The sequence below is a fragment of the Ipomoea nil genome, unplaced genomic scaffold, assembly GCF_001879475.1.
Source record: "Ipomoea nil cultivar Tokyo-kokei standard unplaced genomic scaffold, Asagao_1.1 scaffold0579, whole genome shotgun sequence".
NCBI classification, from domain to species: domain Eukaryota; kingdom Viridiplantae; phylum Streptophyta; class Magnoliopsida; order Solanales; family Convolvulaceae; genus Ipomoea; species Ipomoea nil.
Window position 1 is genome coordinate 689,302 of NW_017617007.1, and position 21,134 is coordinate 710,435.

Sequence of the window (21,134 nt, forward strand, 5' to 3'; positions counted from 1 at the left end):
TTTTAAATCAAATTTTAATATTAAAAGTTGAAGAATTACTTATGATGAAAATTATAGTACTTGCGTGCGAAAATGTAACACGTATAAAAAAAAAAAAAAAAAATTTAACCCATCTCACCGATGATGATATATGAGATGGTCTCATCATAAGAAAATTTGGCATTATAATAAATATATTATATTTTATAAAAGTAATATAAAATATTAATGATGTACTGTTAGGAGTTACACTAAATTTCTTTTAATTTTGAAAGAAAAAAAGAAGAAGATCAAAATGCCAATTTTCCCTACGGAAATTCATTACTCTTCATGCATCAGACCTGCACCATACCCAAATATGTGGTTTGTAACTTTGTACCCATTCTTTACGATCCATAGCGCATTTGTAGGATTAATTTTTACCATTTCTCTCGGTATTGGTTATGCCCCCACCCACTATATATAGATCAACCTTGGAAGCTAATTTCATCACAAAATAATCATTTAGTTTTATATCCGTTCCATTCGAGGTTGAGGGGGGACTTGATCTCCTAATTAACCTTGGAAGCCAATAATCCCGAGTCTTTGAGGTGTGTCATTTTTACTCTATGTTAACTTCAAGTTTTCTAAAATTTCTTAACACTTTATTGAAATTATTTATTGTTTGCAGAATGGCTGTCTCACCAAGGTCAAATGATTGGATATGTTTGCTGATTTTTTCTTTGGTTATAAGTGTGCAATATGCAAACGTCAATCCTATTCCCACACCTATTACCGAGGATTATCTTGATTTTATTATTCCCAAAACTATTATCCAGGGTGCCGATGAGAAAGGAGCTGGTAAATTATATACAATATAAAACTATGGTTCATTAACGATGTTTTTAAGCAATTTAATATTAATTGTTATAAAATGTTTTAGTTTGTTTGGATGGGAGTCCACCAGCCTATCATTTCTCTTCGGGGAAAGGTGAAGACGCGAGCAATTGGCTCATTTACCTTCAAGTGAGTTCTCAAAAGAGAAAATTGTGTGTGCGTGTGTATATATATATATATATATATATATATATATATATATATATATATATATAATCAAAGTTTAATTTTGTTATTTTGAATTTTAATTCAGGGAGGAGGGTGGTGTATGAGTAATGACGCATATTCTACTCTTGACCTCTCTGTCGAGAATTGTTCGAGCCGTATGGGCCGTGAGTTGGGTTCTAGTTTCAACATGAAACCTCTCATATTTAAAGGCATATTTGGTATGAATGAAAACTACACTACTTTTTATAAGTGGAATCGAGTTGTTGTCCGGTATTGTGATGGAGGGTCATTCGCGGGAGATGTTGAAAAACCTGATCCGGTATGCATCTCAGCATTTCATCATTTAAAATATAGATACAACTCATATGTATATACAAATTTTCCATTTCTATTAGGTCACAAAACTCTACTATAGAGGAGCAAGGATTTTTCAAGTGGTTGTGGATGAGTTAATGGCAAAGGGAATGAAAGATGCTAAAAATGTAACTTTCTAAACTTGTTTATATTTTTATTTAAGGAACAATGTATAGTTACAATAGCGTTTTAAACTTTTCATTTGTTTGATTATAGGTCATCTTTGTCGGCGGTTCAGCAGGTGGATTAGGCGTGTTCGTACATTGTGATCGCTTTACCAGTCGATTTCCAAAAGGCGTTAGAGTAAAATGCCTTTCAGATAGTTCTCTCTTTCTTATCGTGTAAGATTAGTATGTTTGATTAATGTGGTTCTCAAATCTACATGATTATTTAAGACTGTTTTTAATGTGGTTCTCAAATCTATATGATTATCTTAACAGGAAAGATCCCGAGCATGCAAAATACTTTAAGGCGGTTTTTAGCGATGTAGTTGCTCTGCATGTAATAATTCTCCACTCCTTCACTCCTAGCCTTTGTGTGCATTTTCCATTTCTGACAAGAAATTGATTTTGAATTTTATTTAGCAACCAAACAAGTCATTACCTGTAGAGTGCACTTCAAAAATGAGTCCATTTGAGGTATAAGTTTAAATAAGCATATTTCTAAACACAATATTGAATTATATATATTATTGTTAACATTTAATCAAATAAAATATATATAAACTTTGAATTTATGCAGTGCTTCCAACCAAAAAATTTGGTGCAATATGTGAAATCCCCTCTATTTATTTTCCATTCAGCATACGATTCCTTTCAGGTTAGCTCTACTTAATTTATTGGTGTATTTACATGCTTAATATTAATTTTTTTTTTGATAATTTTAATTTGTGGCTTCTTAATAGGTGCAAAATACATTCCCGATAGATTTGTACAGAGCCATTAAGAATGGATCATCTATTAGCCCAAGTGATATGGCTCTGCTACAAGGTATGTTCCCATTTTTATCACAAAATATTTTTATTCAATTTCCCATTTTTATCACAAAATATTTTTATTCAATAAATTAAATTAATTTCAATGTGACATTTTAATTTTGTGTTTCAGATTTCAAAAAACAAATAATAAGTGCATTGCCAAAACCAAGTGCCACCAAAGGATTTATAGTTACTTCTAACTTCGGTCATAGCTTTGCTTCAAACAACTATAAGAAGCCTATGTTTGCAGATTCGAAATCAAAGGTAATAAAATAAAGTCCTGAATTAACGATTTTTTTTTATTATACCCTTTCTTGTGGTCCTAGCGGACGAAGGATCACGAGGAGGTAACCTATACATTATGACATACAATCTAACTTCTTTTTTTTTTTCTATCTTACCAGTCCATCGAGAGCGGATTCTACAATTGGTTCTTTGACAAACATCCTATCAATCTCATAGACCCAAACACCGTGCCAATTATGTTTTGAATGAAATATTTGTAATCTCTTCATTGTACTTTAATAAATATATATATATAATATAATGATCTTTTTATTCACTATACATTTGACTTTTATACTCCGTATATATTTTTGAATATTGTGGATTGATCAAATAAGCTCGTGAATTAATTTGTTCAATCAAAGTATTATTGAAATTCTGAAGACTTTATTAATGTTAAAATGAAATTTCTCAACCAAAAAGAAAAAAAAAAACGAAAAAAAAAAAATTGATAAGATTAAATTTTACACCATGACTTATCAATGTAATATTTTTAATTATAAAAATAAATCATGTTTATGAATATTAATTAAAAAATAAAATATTTCATCTGCTCACTAAGACCAGGTTCTGATCTGTTAACTTGCCTCTCAAACTAGCAACAAGAAGTTCCACAGATGTACGTCTTCTTTTGGAGTACTGTTCCAATGACTGTTTGAAGGATTAATTCAGATGTTATGGAATTATAATTGCAGAATTAATCTCCATATTAAATATTGGTCAGTTTTGAAGGTTACAAACCGAGCAGTTGAAGGAATTAATAAGTTGTGTAGTGCCTGGGATTAGTTTTTAGCTTTATATATTTGGTTGGGAGTGTAAGGTTGGATTTATATACTGAGTTTGAATACAACAATACTATTATTATCTTCTTCTTCACCTCTCTTGGATCTTCTTTAACCCCTAATCTTCATTCTCTTCTATTCTTTTTCTATCTTTGTTCTTCGTCTAAGGTTGTTACAGAAAGCAAGCGTTTGGAGGAAGGCTTAGCCGTAAATGGCAGAATATGGAAAGAAATGCGGCTCGGGTCTCTGGTCGGAGAAACTCGTGGCCTTTTATTTTTTTAAAAAAAATTAATTAATAAATATTTAAAAAAAAAAAAAAAACAAAAACAAAAAATATTTAGACATAGACACGTGTCAAACCTATTGTTGGTTCCGGTAGGATCAAAGGAAAGTCTAGAGGGGGGTGAACAGACTCAACTTGTTTTTCTTGAAAATAACTCCTTTCAGGGTTATTACGCAGCGGATATGTGCCTACTCCACTCTTTCTTCACAAGTCAACTCGTGAAATGTTTGCACTATATATCACTCAAGTACAAATTACGTTTTTCAACTGAGTTTATACTCCGCCTCTATCAACGTTTTCTTCAGAGTAGAGGGTTGGAAGAAAATAATCTGTGAGGTTCTCCAACAGGTTGAAGTCTTGACTGACTGGTTGAGTAATGGATGATCAACGTATATAAGTTGCAAGACTTCTTCAAGGTTGTGAGGATGAAATCTGATAAGTCTTCTTGTAAACTTCACACCTTGAAACACTGGTTTTTAAAAGCTTGAGAGAGTGAACTTGTGATTTTGAATATGTATGATCGATTGTTCTAAAAACCAGCACCTCAGGGTATTTATAAGAGAGAAAATATCCATCCGTTGGAGGGAGATGATATTTCAAACCTATGATCCAGTGGTTAATAACCGGAGAACCTGGTGCATTTATTGCTTCATTAAATGCAGCTGTACCATATAGTCGTTGGAAGCAAGAACTTCTGCAAGTTTTGTCTTCTAGCTCTGAAAAGAGGTACTATGTCATTTAATGCACCTAGATAAGCGTGCTCTCATTCTTAGGATTACTTATTTCTAGGATGATCCATCAGCTGAGACATTTGACAACATTCTTCTTGAGTTGAGAGAAGATGGATTGTATTTGGCAGTTTGAACATTAGAAATAATGTCTCTGGTCGAAAGGTTACTTTCGGTTTCTGTTTTCGACTGTAAGGGATCATCTATCCATTCGAGGTCTATCCGAGATGTAGCTCTACTTCAATCATCAATTCTTCTTTCGTTCAAAGAAACCTAAACTCGGTTTCGTGTGTTTGACTAACTTAACACGAATTACATAGTGTGTTATGGTACCTTTCGTCTAAGACGAAGGTAGCAAAATAAATGACAAAAAGTTAGGGGTCTACTATCTAAGTTACATTGGTATTATCAAAATCTTAATACATATGTTCCTAACACCTATGAAGAATTAACTTTCTAAACAAGTTAATTTTGACTCAATTGAACAATTTTACAGATTTAGGGTGGAGTTTTTGTTTTTTTTTTTTTGACTGTTTTTTTTTTTTTAAGCGACCCAATTTCATTATCTACTTGACTTAAGGGTCAATTTGACCATTTTAAATAATAATAATAATAATAATAATAACTACTGATTTTTTTTATTTATGTATTTATTTTTAAAAATTTCATTTGAAATTTTATTTTTGAAAATTTAATATTTGAAATTTTATTTTTAAAAATTTAATATTTGAAATTTAATTCAAAAATTATTTGACTTATTTATTTTAATTTAAAATCAAAATTTGAAAATATAAGTTTAACTTTGAAATTAACATTATAGTAAAGTGAATAAAGTAATAGGTGATGGTGAAGAGTATGACCTACAAGATGAGGGGAATTATAGTAAAGTGAATAAAGTAACAGGTGATGGTGAAGAGTAAGACCCACAAGATGAGGAGAAAAGGGAGGAAAGATTGGAGAGAAAATGATGAAGTATATCATGTATACCTAATATTTTAATTGCAAGCACATAATTTGAATGTTGTTTTGCATCATGATTCACAATGTAAGGTGGACTCTGGTCCATGGTATAAGAATTGAGAGAAAATAAGGGAGGATATTATGCTACATTATTTTTATGAGTATGATATATTATTTTATACGTAATGTTCGCTATTTGAATGCGTAAAAAATAGTATTAAAATAACTTCAGAGTTCATGATTTTTATACATAAGGTTCACTATTTGTATGCATATGATTCATTATATGAGCATATACAAACTGATTGAAGATTGATTATTTAGGCATGTATATTTTAAGCTCATTTATGTTGTACACAAGGTTCATTATTTGTATAGCATAGCTGAATTTAATTGGTATAATCTATCCCCTTTACTTATAGAAATATGATATTTAGTAAATTAATGTTCACTATTATTTGTATGCATATGTTTCAATATTTGCATGCATAAAATTCACTATTTTTGTTCATATAGTTCATTATTTGTGCATGTACAATCTGATTGAATGTTGATTATTTAGATATATATATATATATTCTAAGTTCGTTTCTATCGTTATACATGTAAATTATTTGTAGAATATAGTTGAACTTATTTGGCACACTCCACCCTCCTTAAAAATATGATACTCTGCAAATCAATATATATATGTTCATTATTTGTATGCATGCATAAAGTTGGATCATGTTTACTCGAGTCTAGTTGAGAACTGCAGGAATTTGATGGATGGGCACTTGTGGGCAATTTATATCCTGCACCACGGCGCGCGTTGCATTATGCACCCAGATACAAAACGACGTCGTTTCAATTTTTATTTTTTAAAATTTCACTACCCAGTGTTTGGCAGTTAATTTACCTTTTAAAAAAATCTCATGTTCAAAAATGTACATAATGTTATACTAGAATACACATAATTGTATATATAAATGTACATAATTATATAACAAAATACACATACTCTCTTTTAAAAGATAATACACATAATCTAACATAATACATAATAAACATAATACACATCAACTCTTAACATAATACACAAAAATTTCCAAAATGTACATAATTGTATAAAAAAAAATGTACATAATTGTATAAAAAATGTACATAATAAAAAATATACATAATTGTATAAACAAATATACATAATCATGTCAACTTCCTACCGCGCCTCCGAAAACGATGTCGTTTTGGGAGGAGCGGGGTTGGGGTGTAAATGAGCTGAGCCGCTCGCGAGTCGCTCGCGAGCGGTTCAGTCAACGCTCAGCTCGAACTCGATCAAAATCGGGCTCGGCTCGAGCTCAAGCGGCTCGTGGATTAAACGAGCACGAGCTGAACTTAGGTATTGTAGGCTTGCGGCTCGACGAGCCGCTAGCGAGCCTTATAATATATTATATAATATATAATATATAATATATAATATAATTATATTATATTTAGTATATAAAAATAATAATTAGGGGAGGGAAATTAAAATACTTTAATAATTATGTATGGATAAAAGTCATAAAACAAAGTAGTTTAAATTTTAAATCAAACAGGTCAAATTCGAGATCAAAATTGAGCTCAAATTCAAGCCTAAACTCGAGCTTGAGTTCAGGCTCGAATTCGAGCTCGAGCTCGAGCTCAAGCATCAGTTCACGAGCTAGAACGAGCTCGAGCATCAGTTCACGAGCTCCAAGGCCGGATTTTAGGCTGTGCAAGCTGGGCTACCGCACAGGGCCCCCAATTTTATAGGGGCCCCAAATTTTAGAGGCCAAATATTTAATTTTTACCTAGTTAGTTTAGAAATAAAAACTATAAGTTTTCAATTAAACCTAAAAGGTTTCATTAAGAGGTGGTAAAATTGTGTATTTATTGTATTTTAACTTGAAGGTTAAAGGTTCGAAACTTGCATATATCAATTATAAAAATTATGATTTTGGAGGGCCTCAGTTATTTACCAGAACAGGGCTACAAAAATTTAAAATCCGGCCCTGACCATTAACGAGCACGAGCATGCATGAGTCTACCCGAGCTCGGCTCGACTCGTTTACAGCCCTAGTGTGGGGCGCACAGTGTGGTGCAGGGTATAACGATTGTGCACTTGCGGGATCATGAGGTTGTCTGACTTGTCTCATACATTGATAGAAGGAATTAATTGCATTGGCCCGACTTGCGAACCTGGGTCAAGAAAGTGATTTCCTTATGGCGGATGCAGAAAGTGTAGCCAAGCATCGTGTGAAGTAATGCGCAAATTATGCCATGGAATCGTGTTCACCGAGAATGGTGAACACAAGGCAAAATGACGTCGTTTTTAGGTAAAAAAAAAAAAATTCGCGGATGTGGAGTTAACGGCGCGCGTTTGATCAAATTATAAATTTTCTGTTATGAGATTATGAATTTTATGAAAATTCATAATCTCATAACAGAAAATTCATAATTGCATAATAGAAAATTCATAATCTCACAACTAAAAATTCATAATCTCATAACAGAAAATTCATAATCTTATAACAGAAAATTCATAATCTCATGGTTCCAAAGTGAATGTGTAGGCATGGTTCCAAAGTGAATGTGCAGGCATGGATTCATAATTTATGAATGTCCGTGATTTCAGACGGGAATATGTAGGCATGGTTCCAAAGTGAATGTGCAGGCATGAATTCATAATTTATGAATGTTCGAAATTATGAATGTAATGAAAATTCATAATCTCATAACAGAAAATTCATAATCGCATAACAGAAAATTCATAATCTCATAACTGAAAATTCATAATCTCATAACAGAAAATTCATAATCTTATAACAGAAAATTCATAATCTCATGGTTCCAAAGTGAATGTGTAGGCATGGTTCCAAAGTGAATGTGCAGGCATAGATTCATAATTTATGAATGTCCGTGATTTCGGACGGGAATGTGTAGGCATGGTTCCAAAGTGAATGTGCAGGCATGAATTCATAATTTATGAATGTCCGAAATCTTTGTTCACCTCAAATTAAAGTGAAACCGCAAAATGTGAAAATAAAGAAGAAAAGTCACGCAATTAATTAAGAAAAAAAAAAAAAAAGATAACGGTGTACTAACACCGTTGGAACCGTGTTCACTATGAATGGTGAACACGGTTCCATGGCATAACGTCTGGAAGTAATGACCTTGGGCCGTTTGTTGAAGCACCCAAAAAAAAACAAAAAAACAAAAAAACAAAAAGAAGGGTTGTGGATGCTTTTATATTTTTCTAATTTTTTATAAATCGTAATTTCTCTTTACAGAACGTTTGGTTAAAATGATGGAATTATGGGGGAGGGGGGATTGCCACATGGATTGCAATTAGTGTGGCAATAAAGTGAAAATTTAAATTTTAGTGTTTGTATTTGTATTTTTATTTTTGAAGTAGAGGCCGTAGCCATATATTAATGAATGAAAGGAGCAATAGAGTTAGGGGGTACAGAGTCCCAAAACATAGAGTGATCCTGATCAAAAGCTACCGAAACTAATGTATGAGCATGTAAATTAACAGACCTAGAAATAACATGTATCGAACAATGATTAGATAAAGACGTCCTACATTGGTCTATAACGACACCAACATAGGATCGAATAGTCGTGGGAGCCTGGAGTAAAGAGCTCCGTAGTTCTGAGCAGTTTGTTAAAAGATCCACATCCATCACATCCCGTTCTCTGAGCCAAGATAATGCTTCTTTGCACGCAAGTGCTTCAGCCATAAGCGGTGAAAAACATCCCGATAGATGTCCATTCGTGACGGCAAAAAAGGTTCCGGTTTGCGAGAGAAGAATCGCGGCGTAGGTGGCTTCTCCGGTGGAAGGCCGAAAACTCGCGTCCACATAGCACTTCGGCAGAGCCAGCGCCGTGGTCGAGATTGCTTCTGCCGCCGACTGCCGAGGAAGCCACCGGTGTAGCTGTGCGTACGAGTTCATGGCAGTGGCGGCTCGTCGCCATATCTGGCCGGGGCACGGTAATAAGAGTTCCCATACCACCGTGTTCCGAGCGCTCCATAGGTGGTAAAGCACAGCAACCAGGAAACGACATTGCTCTTCTGTTAAAATATTGAATGCACCCGTGAGCCATAATGGAAACGAATCAGACAAAATATTTGTGATAGGCAATTATGTAATGTTCCACACAAGTCTAGAATAATCACAAAGAACAAGAGAGTGCATATATAACATCCTCATGTTGCAAGTCACACATTGAGCATGTTGGATTCACATCTACCCTCTTTAAAAGCAAGTTGTTTGAGGTGGGAGTATATCACATAACGCTCTCCATAGGAAGGTTTTCCATTTAGGCGGAACCTTCAATTTCCATAATGCTACCCATTCATCAAAAGCACTTGGGCTATGGTCATGGTCACCAATAATGCGCCTGTAAGCATCTTTGACTGTATACTCCCCTTTGGGGTCACTGAGCAAATACCATGAATCCTCATATATATGCTGGATTCATCGGGATTTTAGATATACGAGCCACATCAACCGGGCCAAATAAATCTGCCAAAATATGGGGATCTCAAGTATTTGTCTGTTGATCAATTAATCCTTCTACACGAGCATCTCAGTGTTTGTATTTAATTTGCAAGAATAGAATTATTAGAAATTTCAATTTTATGGTTAGTTATGCCCATATGGGATTGGAAGGGAATAAGTATGTAGTATAAAAAGCAAAATTTACATCATCATCATCATCATCATAATAATAATAATAATAATAGTAGTAGTAGTAGTAATCTCAGTGTTTGTATTTAATTTGCAAGAATAGAATTATTAGAAATTTCAATTTTATGGTTAGTTATGCCCATATGGGATTGGAAGGGAATAAGTATGTAGTATAAAAAGCAAAATTTACATCATCATCATCATCATCATCATCATAATAATAGTAGTAGTAGTATTTGCGACTTGTCAATGTAGCCCCACAATCGCGTATTCATCGATTTAGTCGCCGAAAGTAATTGTTTTTCGTCAATTTAGTCCCTATGGCCGTATTCCGTCAAGACTCATGCAAGAGCTCCGATTTGTCCTGGACATTTTGGTCTTTGCATGTATTTAGTCTCTTAGTCTCTTAGCCTATTCTTACCAGCATCAGGAACCACCGCCAACGCTCCGGCTGCCGGCGATTATGGTGCGCCTCAATCCATCGCCAACAAGCATGATGTTCTTCGTCTTCCTCCAAATCTCAACATTTTCCCAGAAAACGCCGCGCTATATATGGATGACAAACCGTCCACTGCCACGCCGCCGCCTCATAGCAGCGGCAACAAGGACGGCCTTGACGGTCTTGAAGTCGCCAGAGCCGTCCCGAGCTACCACTAGGTTCGGCCGTCCTGGAGCAGTTTCCGGTCACCAGGCGAAACCTACGTCAGAAAACCATCCTCGTAGGTAGTTTCCCTGGGAGCAGAAGCGTTGTTAATGAGCGCCAAAGTGTTAGAAATCAAGTGCGTGTCATTATCGTCGGAAATGGTGGGGAAAACGGCACCATCTATTCATCTAACACGCCTAGCTCCGCGAACCCGGTTCGACAAGTCTCGTGGTTTGTCACGGCGGCGCTCAGGCAAGGTGGTCTCGTGGTTTGTCACGGCGGCGCTCAGGCAAGGTGGTCTCGTGGTTTGTCACGGCGGCGCTCAAGCAAGGTGGTCTCGAGGTGGAGTTCCGACAACTGCAAACGCAGTGGCTCCGGGAATGTCGTGAACTCTTTTGGCCCGAATTGCGTGGCGCTAGGTTATGTTGTGACTAACCGCCGATTTCTCGGAATCAGGAGCGCAAACGAGGACGTTGAAGTGATTAGTGGAGACGAGGACGCTAACTAGAGCTCTCAACCTAGGAGCATCCACTCCGATCCGTTGTCGTTGGTCACCATCACAGTCGGCAGATTTTGGGAGTAGTAAACGCCGTTGTTCTCCACGGCAGCTGGGAAAACGATTTGATCTTCAAAGTATTGTGAAATTCAGAGTGTAATATCAGTTCTTGGGTGGTTATACGGCGGTGAGCTCATTTCGACGAGCAGAGAAGAGATGGAGCTCCCTCCGGCGAAGCTTGGCCAGAGTTAATGAAGAAGAAAGCGTGAAAAGACCAAAATGCCCAGGGCAAATCGGAGCTCTCGCCTGAGTCTTGAAGGAATACGGCCATAGGGACTAAATTGACGAAAAACAATTATTTTCGGGGACCAAATCGATGAATACGTGATTGAGGGGCTACATTGACAAGTCGCAAATAACTAAGGGACCAAATTGTTGATTCACCCAAACTATAATGCAATGCAGTTGTTATTTAGACACTTTAGATATAAACTTGTATCACTAGAACATATTTAATAGCTCCCAACATTTAGTCCTTCTCATGATTTTTTCTATTTTTAGTAAGGGCATTTTTGTCTCTTCATATTTTTCTTTTGTTATTTTTTCCAGTTTCAACCAGTTTAATTGGTTTAGAACTTTAGGTAACCTCTGATTTTTAGTAACCATATTTTTCAACAAATTTTTAGTAAAGTCCTAAACCAATTAAACCAATCATTATACCCTGCACCAGGGCGCACAGTGCACTGTGCGCCCTGCGCCTCCCAAAGCCAATCGTTATGCTATGGACCCATGTCCAGCATGCGTGCTGGACACGGGTAACAGTGTTGTTAGTGGCACTGTTATCTTCCACTTTTTTATTTTTTTAAATTTCAGACCGCTTCGTTACAGGAGTATATGTTCATAATTTTATTACTATATGTTCATAATTGTAAGTTCATAATGTCAGAGCTCTATGTTCATAATTCCATAACTGTACATTCATAATTCAATAACGGTAACTTCATAATTTTCGATGCTCTATGTTCACAATTTTAGAGCTCTCTATGTTCATAATTTTATCACTATATGTTCATAATTTTATCACTATCTGTTCATATTGTAAATTCATAATGTCATAGCTCTGTGTTCATAATTCCATAATTGTACATTCATAATTGCATAACTGTACATTCATAATTCCGTAACTGTACATTCATAATTCAATAACTTTAAAATCATAATTTTCGAAGCTCCATGTTCACAATTTTAGAGCTCTATGTTCATAATTTTATCACTATATGTTCATAATTGTAAGTTCATAATGTCAGAGCTCTGTGTTCATAATTTTATAACTTACATTCATAATTCCATAACTGTACATTCATAATTCCATAACTGTACATTCATAATCCCATAACTGTACATTCATAATGGCACAAACGAATAACGCCGTTAACAGCGAGACAAAATCAATTTTTTAAAAAAAACTGGAATGACGCGTTTTCCATGAAAACGACGTCGTTTTGGACTCGTGTCCACAATGCATTGTGGACACGAGTCCAGGGCATAATTTGCGTCCCAAAGCGACGTCGTTTTGGGAGGCACGGTAGTAAGTTGACATGATTATGTATATTTTTTATTATGTACATTTTTTATACAATTATGTACATCCGAATTAGGAAATTTTTGTGTATTATGTTAAGAGTTGATGTGTATTATGTTAAAAGTTTATGTTTATTGTGTATTATCTTGTAAAAAAGAGTATGCGTATTTTGTTATATAATTATGTACATTCATGTATACAATTATGTGTATTCTAGTATAACATTATGTACATTTTTGAACATGAGATTTTTTTTAAGGAAACTGAACTGCCAAACACTGCGTAGCGAAATTTTAAAAAAAAAATAAAATTGAAACGACGTCGTTTTGCATCTGGCGCACAATGCAACGCGCGTCGTGGTGCAAGATATAAATTACCCAATTAAGCTGGTTGAAACTAAAAAAATAACAAAAGAAAAATATAAAGAGACAAAAATGTCCTTATTAAAAATAGAAAAAAAAACATGAGAAGGACTAAAAGTGTCCAAAAAACGATAGTCTAGGATGTAAAATGACAAAAACGATAGTCTGGGACTAAATTTGAAATTGCCACCAAAGACAAGGGACCTCCAGTGGAATTAACTCAAAATAAGATGACAATTTTGTCTCAATTATATCTTTTTTCTTCCCAATTAATGTTGAATTGAAATACCACTAGCATGGGATTATAATTCTATGATAATGAGGAAATTATAATTCACTTCCATCAAATGAAAGAATTTGTTTACCTTCAGAATTAGGTGAGAGCGAAATTCTAATTCATTCCAACTAAACAAGTCGCTAAGGTAGAAAGCCTGAGAAAATGAAGAATGATCACTTGGCCTGAGGATGCAATCTCCATTTCCTCTGTTTTCAGCTTGGCGATTTCCCACTCCTCCACTCTAATCTTTTTCTAAGGGTGCGTTTAGTTTGCACATAAGAACATCACAAATTTTGGTGTGCAAAATACAATGGTATAAGTTTTGGTGAAATTATTAGTGCTTCAAGTAACATGTAGACTGTATAGTCTCATTTATCGGGTACAGTAGAGATTTGAACTCATGACCTCTTGCATGGAGTTGACTCTAATACCGAATTAAATCATGTGTTTCATCTCAACTAAAATCTAAACTTGATAGTTGAATTTCACATATATGTTATATATTATATGCTAAAAAAGTAAGACCTTAAGCGATGGACTTGACTGAGGTGACCTTAAAACTATTGTAGTCATGTAAAATGGTCAGTTTGAGGCAAAGTTTTGATTGAGTCCACTTTCAATTTGGATCGAGTTGAAATGAATTTGAATTTTTCTAAGTGGGATCTTTAATTTGAGATATTATTCACTCGAACAAAGTAATAGGTCAATGAGAAATTAGTTATCAAATTAAAATGAATCTATTTGAGTTGATAAAAATAGGGTCGAGAAGGCTTTTAAGTAATCTTCGTCCCACATCAGAGAACAACAAAAGTAAATTTGTGCTAATATATATACAATTCTACTTTTAAAAATGTTTAAATAATTATGGCTCTCCCTTGTACGCAATAGGTACAAATCAAATCCAAAAATGAGGCAAAAAAAGTTTGAATTCGTGTATAGATAAAAAAAAAAAATTATTTTCAAATATAGGAATTCCAACGAAAAAACCTTATTCGTGTTTAATTGTTGCTCTATGCAACATTGCTCCAACTTTCATTTACAACTTTCCTTCTACAGCAGACCAGGAAAATAAAAAACTAAATTTAAAAAAATAAATAAAAAAAAAAAACAAAAAAAAAAAACAAAAAATATATATAGCACTTTCATATAAATTACCATATTTTTACGTTGTACCTTAAGAATTTATTACGGATCATTTTCCTTAACGAAATAGTAAATTTCATTTTTCTTGATAATAGACTTAACGATTATTTACACGACAGAGATAAATTGTTACGAATAAGTGTGTAATTAAATTTTAATGATGCAATATAAAAATCAAATTAGAATTTAAGAACCCCAAAGTTTCGTTTGTAAAATTATACAATTCAAAAATTCCATAAAGCAAAGATACAACAATACAAATCTATATACAGAGGAAGTTCGATAAAAAAACACAAGTTGAAGTAGTAGATGATCAAATACTCAAAATACTAAAACCTCTTGAAGATATCGCGTATTGTTCAGTGAGCATTATAATTGAAGCATATGCTCCATCTTAGCATGTAGCACAAAATTATAAATTGAAAGTAAGCTATATATAATGAATTAAAGATTTTGATTATTCATTGCCGTAAAATGATGAGTAACATAATACATATATTCAATACATCAGCTTTTAGCATTTCTCTACAATTTAGCGTTCTACATATACTGGCACCTCTTTTGGGTCTATCTTATTCACGGAACATTTGTCGAAGAACCAATCCATAAGTGCGCTCTCAAATGTCTGAAAGAGTATATATGCTAGTTACATTAATATAATATCATCAGCTTCATAAAATAAATTGATTTAAAAAATAATATAAATCAGAAAATATTGCAAATACATTACTTTTCTAAGTAATTAAAAATGTAGAAGACTAAATTCGATTTGTGGATAGGTGTGTAGTGAAATTAACTCTATATATATAATTTGAATTTTAGAATTTTTTTTTTTAATGAAGTAGTGTACTGTTATTGTTATATTTTTATGCAGTTGATATTGTGAATAATTTCTGAACTTAAGGTTAAGAAAAATCCTAAGGAACCCCTCAAAAAAATTTCTACATGAGGTGTATTAGTCCTTTTGTTTAAGGGTATTTAGTCCAAGTTTATCTTCTTTTTTTTTTTTTGAATGCTACTAGCTCTATTACAATGTAGTATCTGTTCATATACTTTCTCAACCTAGTCCAAGTTTATCTAAAACTGTTTTAATTAATTAATTATAAATAGTTAGTTATTATTGAGATATATAAATGATTAATTATATTATTATTAGTATTATATGTATATGTATGCATGCGTGTAAGGTAAATACATAGAGATTAAACAATAGCCAAAATATAAGATGCAATGTAGAAATAATTAGGGAAAAGGGTTAATTAGCTCTTAAATTTTTGAAAGTTGCAATTAAGCCGATACATGTCAATTTAGTATATCAAAGTTTAAAAACCGGTTAGTGACCTGTAATAATAGGTCACTAGGGTTCCGACTATTGTCTAATGAGGTTCTGGGTGAAAATTGACGACATGCGACCAACCAATCACCGAAAAAACATCGCAATTGGTTTCCTTCTACGGCGACTAGAGATGGAACCAAATTGGTCGTCTTCTCTGTCAATTGGAGAATGTGTCACAGTTCATTCCTTCTCCGTCAACTTGTTCGTCGCCCGTTGGTGATTTCACTTAAAAGGTGATGGATATCCGCAAGCATTCTAGTGACCTGTTATTACAGGTCACTAACCCGTTTTTAGGTGTTAATGCATTAAATTGACATTTTTATGTGCGTAATTGTATCTTTTCTCATGCAATGTAGAAACAAATTGATACCTCGGATTTATCGTCGACGAACATGGGTTTCTTCAAGCCCTGTCGAGTAAACGTATGTCCGAAGAGAGAAGTAATTACAAATCCTTTGTCACTACTTGGTGGGGGCAATACACTTATCAATTGCTGCCTGAAATCTAAAAACAAAAAGGAAAAAAAAATTATTTCATAGACGCCACACTATAATAATAATAATAATATTATTATTATTATTATTATATATAAACATATGATATCCATTTAAATATTTTTATAATGGTAAAAGTAGCTATTTTATTAGTAAGAAGAACAAAAATGGGAATGTACCTTTAAGCATAGGCACATCATCTTTATTAAGGGTGTGATTCTTAATGGCCTCGTGCAATTCTTCGGAAAATGTATTTCTTATCTTTTGAGAAGAACGAAAAAATAAATTAATAAATAATGAAATAAGTCAGACTTATCCAATAATAAATAAAATAAATAAACAATTACGAGGAAATTAACCTGAAATGAATCAAATGCAGAATTGAGGAAGTAAATCGGAGATTTAACATATTGCACCAAAGATTTTGGAAAAAAGCACTGCACACATACATTTGATGAGTTGTTATACCATATACTGGGTACACTTTATGAGATAAACTCAAGTTTTAAATACACAATTTACCTACCGAATATTAACAATTTACATACAAAATATTCTTATAGAATAAAATTTATTCAATTTTTATAGAAATGAATTAAATAAATTTGATGAACATTTAATTTATAGTAATTAACTTACCTCAAATGGACTCATTTTTGAAGTGCACTCAACAGGTAATGCCTTGTCAGGTTTCTACAACAAGCAAGAAATGTATGTCAAAAGAAATCGTCAGAAAATAATTTTTTTTTTTAAAAAAATGTTATTTAAAGCTTGAATTTTGATATATATGGTGCAAGTATATATTTTGTAAAAATAAAAAGTAATATAAATCTCCATGCAAGTAAATTGTAACTGAGAAAAATAAGTGGAAGGAGAGAAAAGAAGGATAGAGAATTACATGTAGGTCAACTACATTGCGAAAAACAGTAGCAAAGAATTTTGCTTGCTCGGGATTTTTCCTGTTTATTTGTAATAGAGAAATAAATTGATTAAACATAACATATTAAAAAGTACTGAAAATGTTTTTATATTGTTGCATTTAATCCATGTTTATTTGTAGTAGAGAAATAAATTGACTAAACTAAACATAACATATTATAAAATTAAATTACTGAAAATGTTATTTTCAAAAAAAAATTACTGAAAATGTTTTTATATTTTTGCGTTTAATCCACATTTTGTCACTGAATTATAATGATATTTTTTTTCACTTTCAATTTTTTTTTTCTTTTGCATTTAGTTCACAACTTTAAAAACGTTTCACTTTCAGTATAAAATGACTAAATGCCCTTAATATAGGGAATTTTAGATATTCTGGAGCAACTTTTGAAACATTTAAAAAAAATTGAGTACTAAAATAGAACAATTCAAAGTTTAGAATTATAAGTAGAAAAAAAAATTGCTATAAATGAATGGATAAAACTAAAAGTGGAATAAAAACTATATTCTTGTATCTTACACACGGAGGAAGAGAGCACCATCGGCATGACATTTTACTCTAACATTCTTAGAAAATAGAGCTCGAAAGCGATCACAATGTATGATTGAACCCAACCCTCCTGCTGAACCGCCGGAAAGAAGTACCTGTCATTTATAATAATAAATATATATACAAGTTAAATCCTTCCCTGTATTTGGCTGTAATTATATTCTTGCAATATATATTGATTGAACCACACTATTTAGTACAGTTCAGAACAAAATACATTTTTAGCATCTTTCAGTCCTTTGGCCAACAAATCCTTCACAATCGCATTAAAAATCCTTGCACCTCTGTAGTAATGTTTAGTAACCTGAGAAAAATAGATAATTAGATAGGTCAAATCAAGATAAAAATGTAATACTTATATTAAAAAATGTAATAATAATCATATATTTTCTCATAAGTATTACATTTTCCCTTAGCTTATATATCGAAGTTTATGTTTGATTTAAGACTTGGGGAGTTGAATAAAAGAGGGAGTCTCTCGTGAGACTAATCCGTCTTATGGATGAAAGTTCATGAGACAGTCTCATAGACGAATTTGCCTAAATAAAAAGTATACATACAGGATCGCGTTGTTCAACATCTCCCGCGAATGATCCTCCATCACAATATCGAATGAGGACTCGATTCCAGTTGTGGAAAACATTTATTTTAGGGTCACCACTTAACATGCCTATTAAGTCTTCGGTGGCCGGCATGTGTTCTGAAGAACCCAGATAACCATACACGCGACTTTTACAACTTTGAACACTATAATCGAGTGTCTCGTAAAGAGTACTATTCAAGCACCACCCGCCTCCCTGGATCCAAAATGAAAATAGTTACTTTTAGATTTAGTCGTCCAATCATATCACCCTAATTTTTTTTTTATTCTAACAACCATAATTGCACTCTCAAGTTTAACTATCCATACAAAGAAAAGCTTACCGTAGATTACAATTGAAAAAGATTCAATATTAAAGTACTAAATTTGACAACTTTCTTTTTATTTAATAAAAAGAAAGAAGTATATTTTATTTTAGACTCTATCTGTCTATTTGATTCTTACAAAATACCAGATGAAATAGAATATAATGCTTAGAAAAGCATATAATGAAATTCTGGGATAAGTTCTTCCAAAAGAAAAGAAATGATTCATTTTTTTAAACAGATCTAACAAAAAATTGAACAAACAATTCATTATATATACAACACTCACTTGAAGGTGAAGTACCCAATTGTGTACACCTTCATCTTTCCCTGCATCCCAATTATATGCTGGTGGGGTCCCATCCAAACAAACTGCAAATGTATGGAAATTATATGCTGGTGGAAGTATATTTTATTTTAGACTCTATCTGTCTATTTGATTCTTACAAAATACCAGATGAAATAGAATATAATGCTTAGAAAAGCATATAATGAAATTCTGGGATAAGTTCTTCCAAAAGAAAAGAAATGATTCATTTTTTTAAACAGATCTAACAAAAAATTGAACAAACAATTCATTATATATACAACACTCACTTGAAGGTGAAGTACCCAATTGTGTACACCTTCATCTTTCCCTGCATCCCAATTATATGCTGGTGGGGTCCCATCCAAACAAACTGCAAATGTATGGAAATTAAATAAGATAAACTCTAGCTAATATTTTCAATTAATTTAACAATTTCATTTAATTCATTAGAGCTTTGTATTTTACCAGCTCCTTCATCTTTAGCACTCTCTAAAATAAATGTAGGAACACTGGCGACTGATCCTATTGAATGCACCAATATAACCAATGAAAAAACCAACAAACATATCCACTGGTTTGACCTTGTTAAGATAGCCATATATCCTACCAAAAAAAAAAAAAAAAAAAAAAAAAAAAAAACATTGTTTGAATAAAATGTTTGAGAAATTTCTAATAAATTAAATTATACGTAAAATCAATGCATGAGTTATACATACACTTCGGGATTGATCCAACGTTAAACTACGAGGTTTAGAGATCAAATCTCCTAAACCTAGTAGAAACGTAAGAAAGATAATAATTCTAGAAATGTTTTAAACAAGAAGACCTATGGAGATATTCCATTTTGGTCAACTATATATATACAATAAAGGGTATTAGAATCATATATTTGCGTATGGTGCTGGGTTTGCAGTGAATAAAAGTCACGTATTAATCCTCTAAATGCGCAATGGTTAATATTGAATTGGTACAAACCAATATTAGTGTATGGTGCAGGTTTGCATTATGACTACTTGCAACAACGACAATTATATTCATCACTTCATACAATAAGGTCCAACTCATCTATTTAAATGAACCACTAAGTCAATTACTTGGATCCTTAGGGGGGTGTATTCAATCATGATTTTTGTAAAGTTTTAAAGACTTTTAAAATGATAGATTTTAATAAACTTTGATTGACTTTCATAGAGTCGTTGAAAACTTTTTAAAACTTTATAAGACTATAAAAGTCTATATAAAAAACACTCATAGACTTTTATCAACTTTTTATTTTAAAAAGTCTACAAAAGTCATTGAAATTCTAAATTAAATACACCATTACAAACTTTCAATGATTTTGATTCTTATCATTTAAAATTTTCTTACAAAACATTTATAATATATCATAAAATTCTTCTTATTATATAGTTCTTCACCCACATCAACTCCCAACATTATTATTTTTATCCATAGTACGTTGAGACTTATATGCTAATTACTTATATATATTATTAATAAACATCAACAAAAAAAAAATATTTCATTAGAAATTCATAACAATATTGAACAATAAAATTTATAATAAAAGACTTGATCAAATAAAATATTTAAAAATATAATTACAAGTTGCATAAAATAAAAAAAATAAAAATTTAATATTAATAATATATATATATATAATTATCCTTGATATATTTCTAGGCATCATGCAAAGAACTATTATTTGCAATAGCAATTTGAGACTGCAATCAACAACAAGGTGCTACTGTTTGCAACTCCAAATTGTTGTTGCGACCAGTAATTCGCTATTCGTAGTAACCTGTTGTTAAAAAAAGGAAAAATATATATTACGAATATAAACATAAAAATAATAAAAATCAAAATATATAAGTATTTATATGAATATTATGAAACATATACTAAAAGTTGACGATAAAAATTTACTTTGTTCATGTATTTAGGGAGAATTAGAGAAAGTTAGGGATAAAAAAATTCATAGAAAAAAAATAAAAACCAATATAAACAAGCA

General features: G+C 32.4%; 2 protein-coding genes across 2 annotated transcripts; one reads left to right on the forward strand and one right to left on the reverse strand.

The window, feature by feature from the left end:
• Window positions 1-478: 478 nt before the first annotated feature.
• Window positions 479-2,918, forward strand: LOC109174232 (pectin acetylesterase 7-like). Its single transcript, XM_019323480.1, has 12 exons — window positions 479-569; window positions 650-819; window positions 902-984; window positions 1,109-1,342; window positions 1,419-1,505; window positions 1,594-1,718; window positions 1,818-1,878; window positions 1,962-2,015; window positions 2,119-2,196; window positions 2,282-2,366; window positions 2,484-2,617; window positions 2,758-2,918. The coding sequence occupies exons 2-12, from the start codon at window positions 651-653 to the stop codon at window positions 2,842-2,844; spliced, it is 1,197 nt and encodes a 398-aa protein (XP_019179025.1). The 5' UTR covers window positions 479-569; window position 650; the 3' UTR covers window positions 2,845-2,918.
• A 12,110-nt stretch (window positions 2,919-15,028) lies between these two features.
• Window positions 15,029-19,938, reverse strand: LOC109174235 (pectin acetylesterase 8-like). Its single transcript, XM_019323482.1, has 12 exons — window positions 19,840-19,938; window positions 19,589-19,726; window positions 19,411-19,493; window positions 18,468-18,704; window positions 18,125-18,211; window positions 17,878-18,002; window positions 17,317-17,377; window positions 17,058-17,111; window positions 16,778-16,855; window positions 16,598-16,679; window positions 16,295-16,428; window positions 15,029-15,213 (listed from the first exon to the last, which is right to left on the reverse strand). The coding sequence occupies exons 2-12, from the start codon at window positions 19,719-19,721 to the stop codon at window positions 15,121-15,123; spliced, it is 1,167 nt and encodes a 388-aa protein (XP_019179027.1). The 5' UTR covers window positions 19,722-19,726; window positions 19,840-19,938; the 3' UTR covers window positions 15,029-15,120.
• Window positions 19,939-21,134: the final 1,196 nt, after the last annotated feature.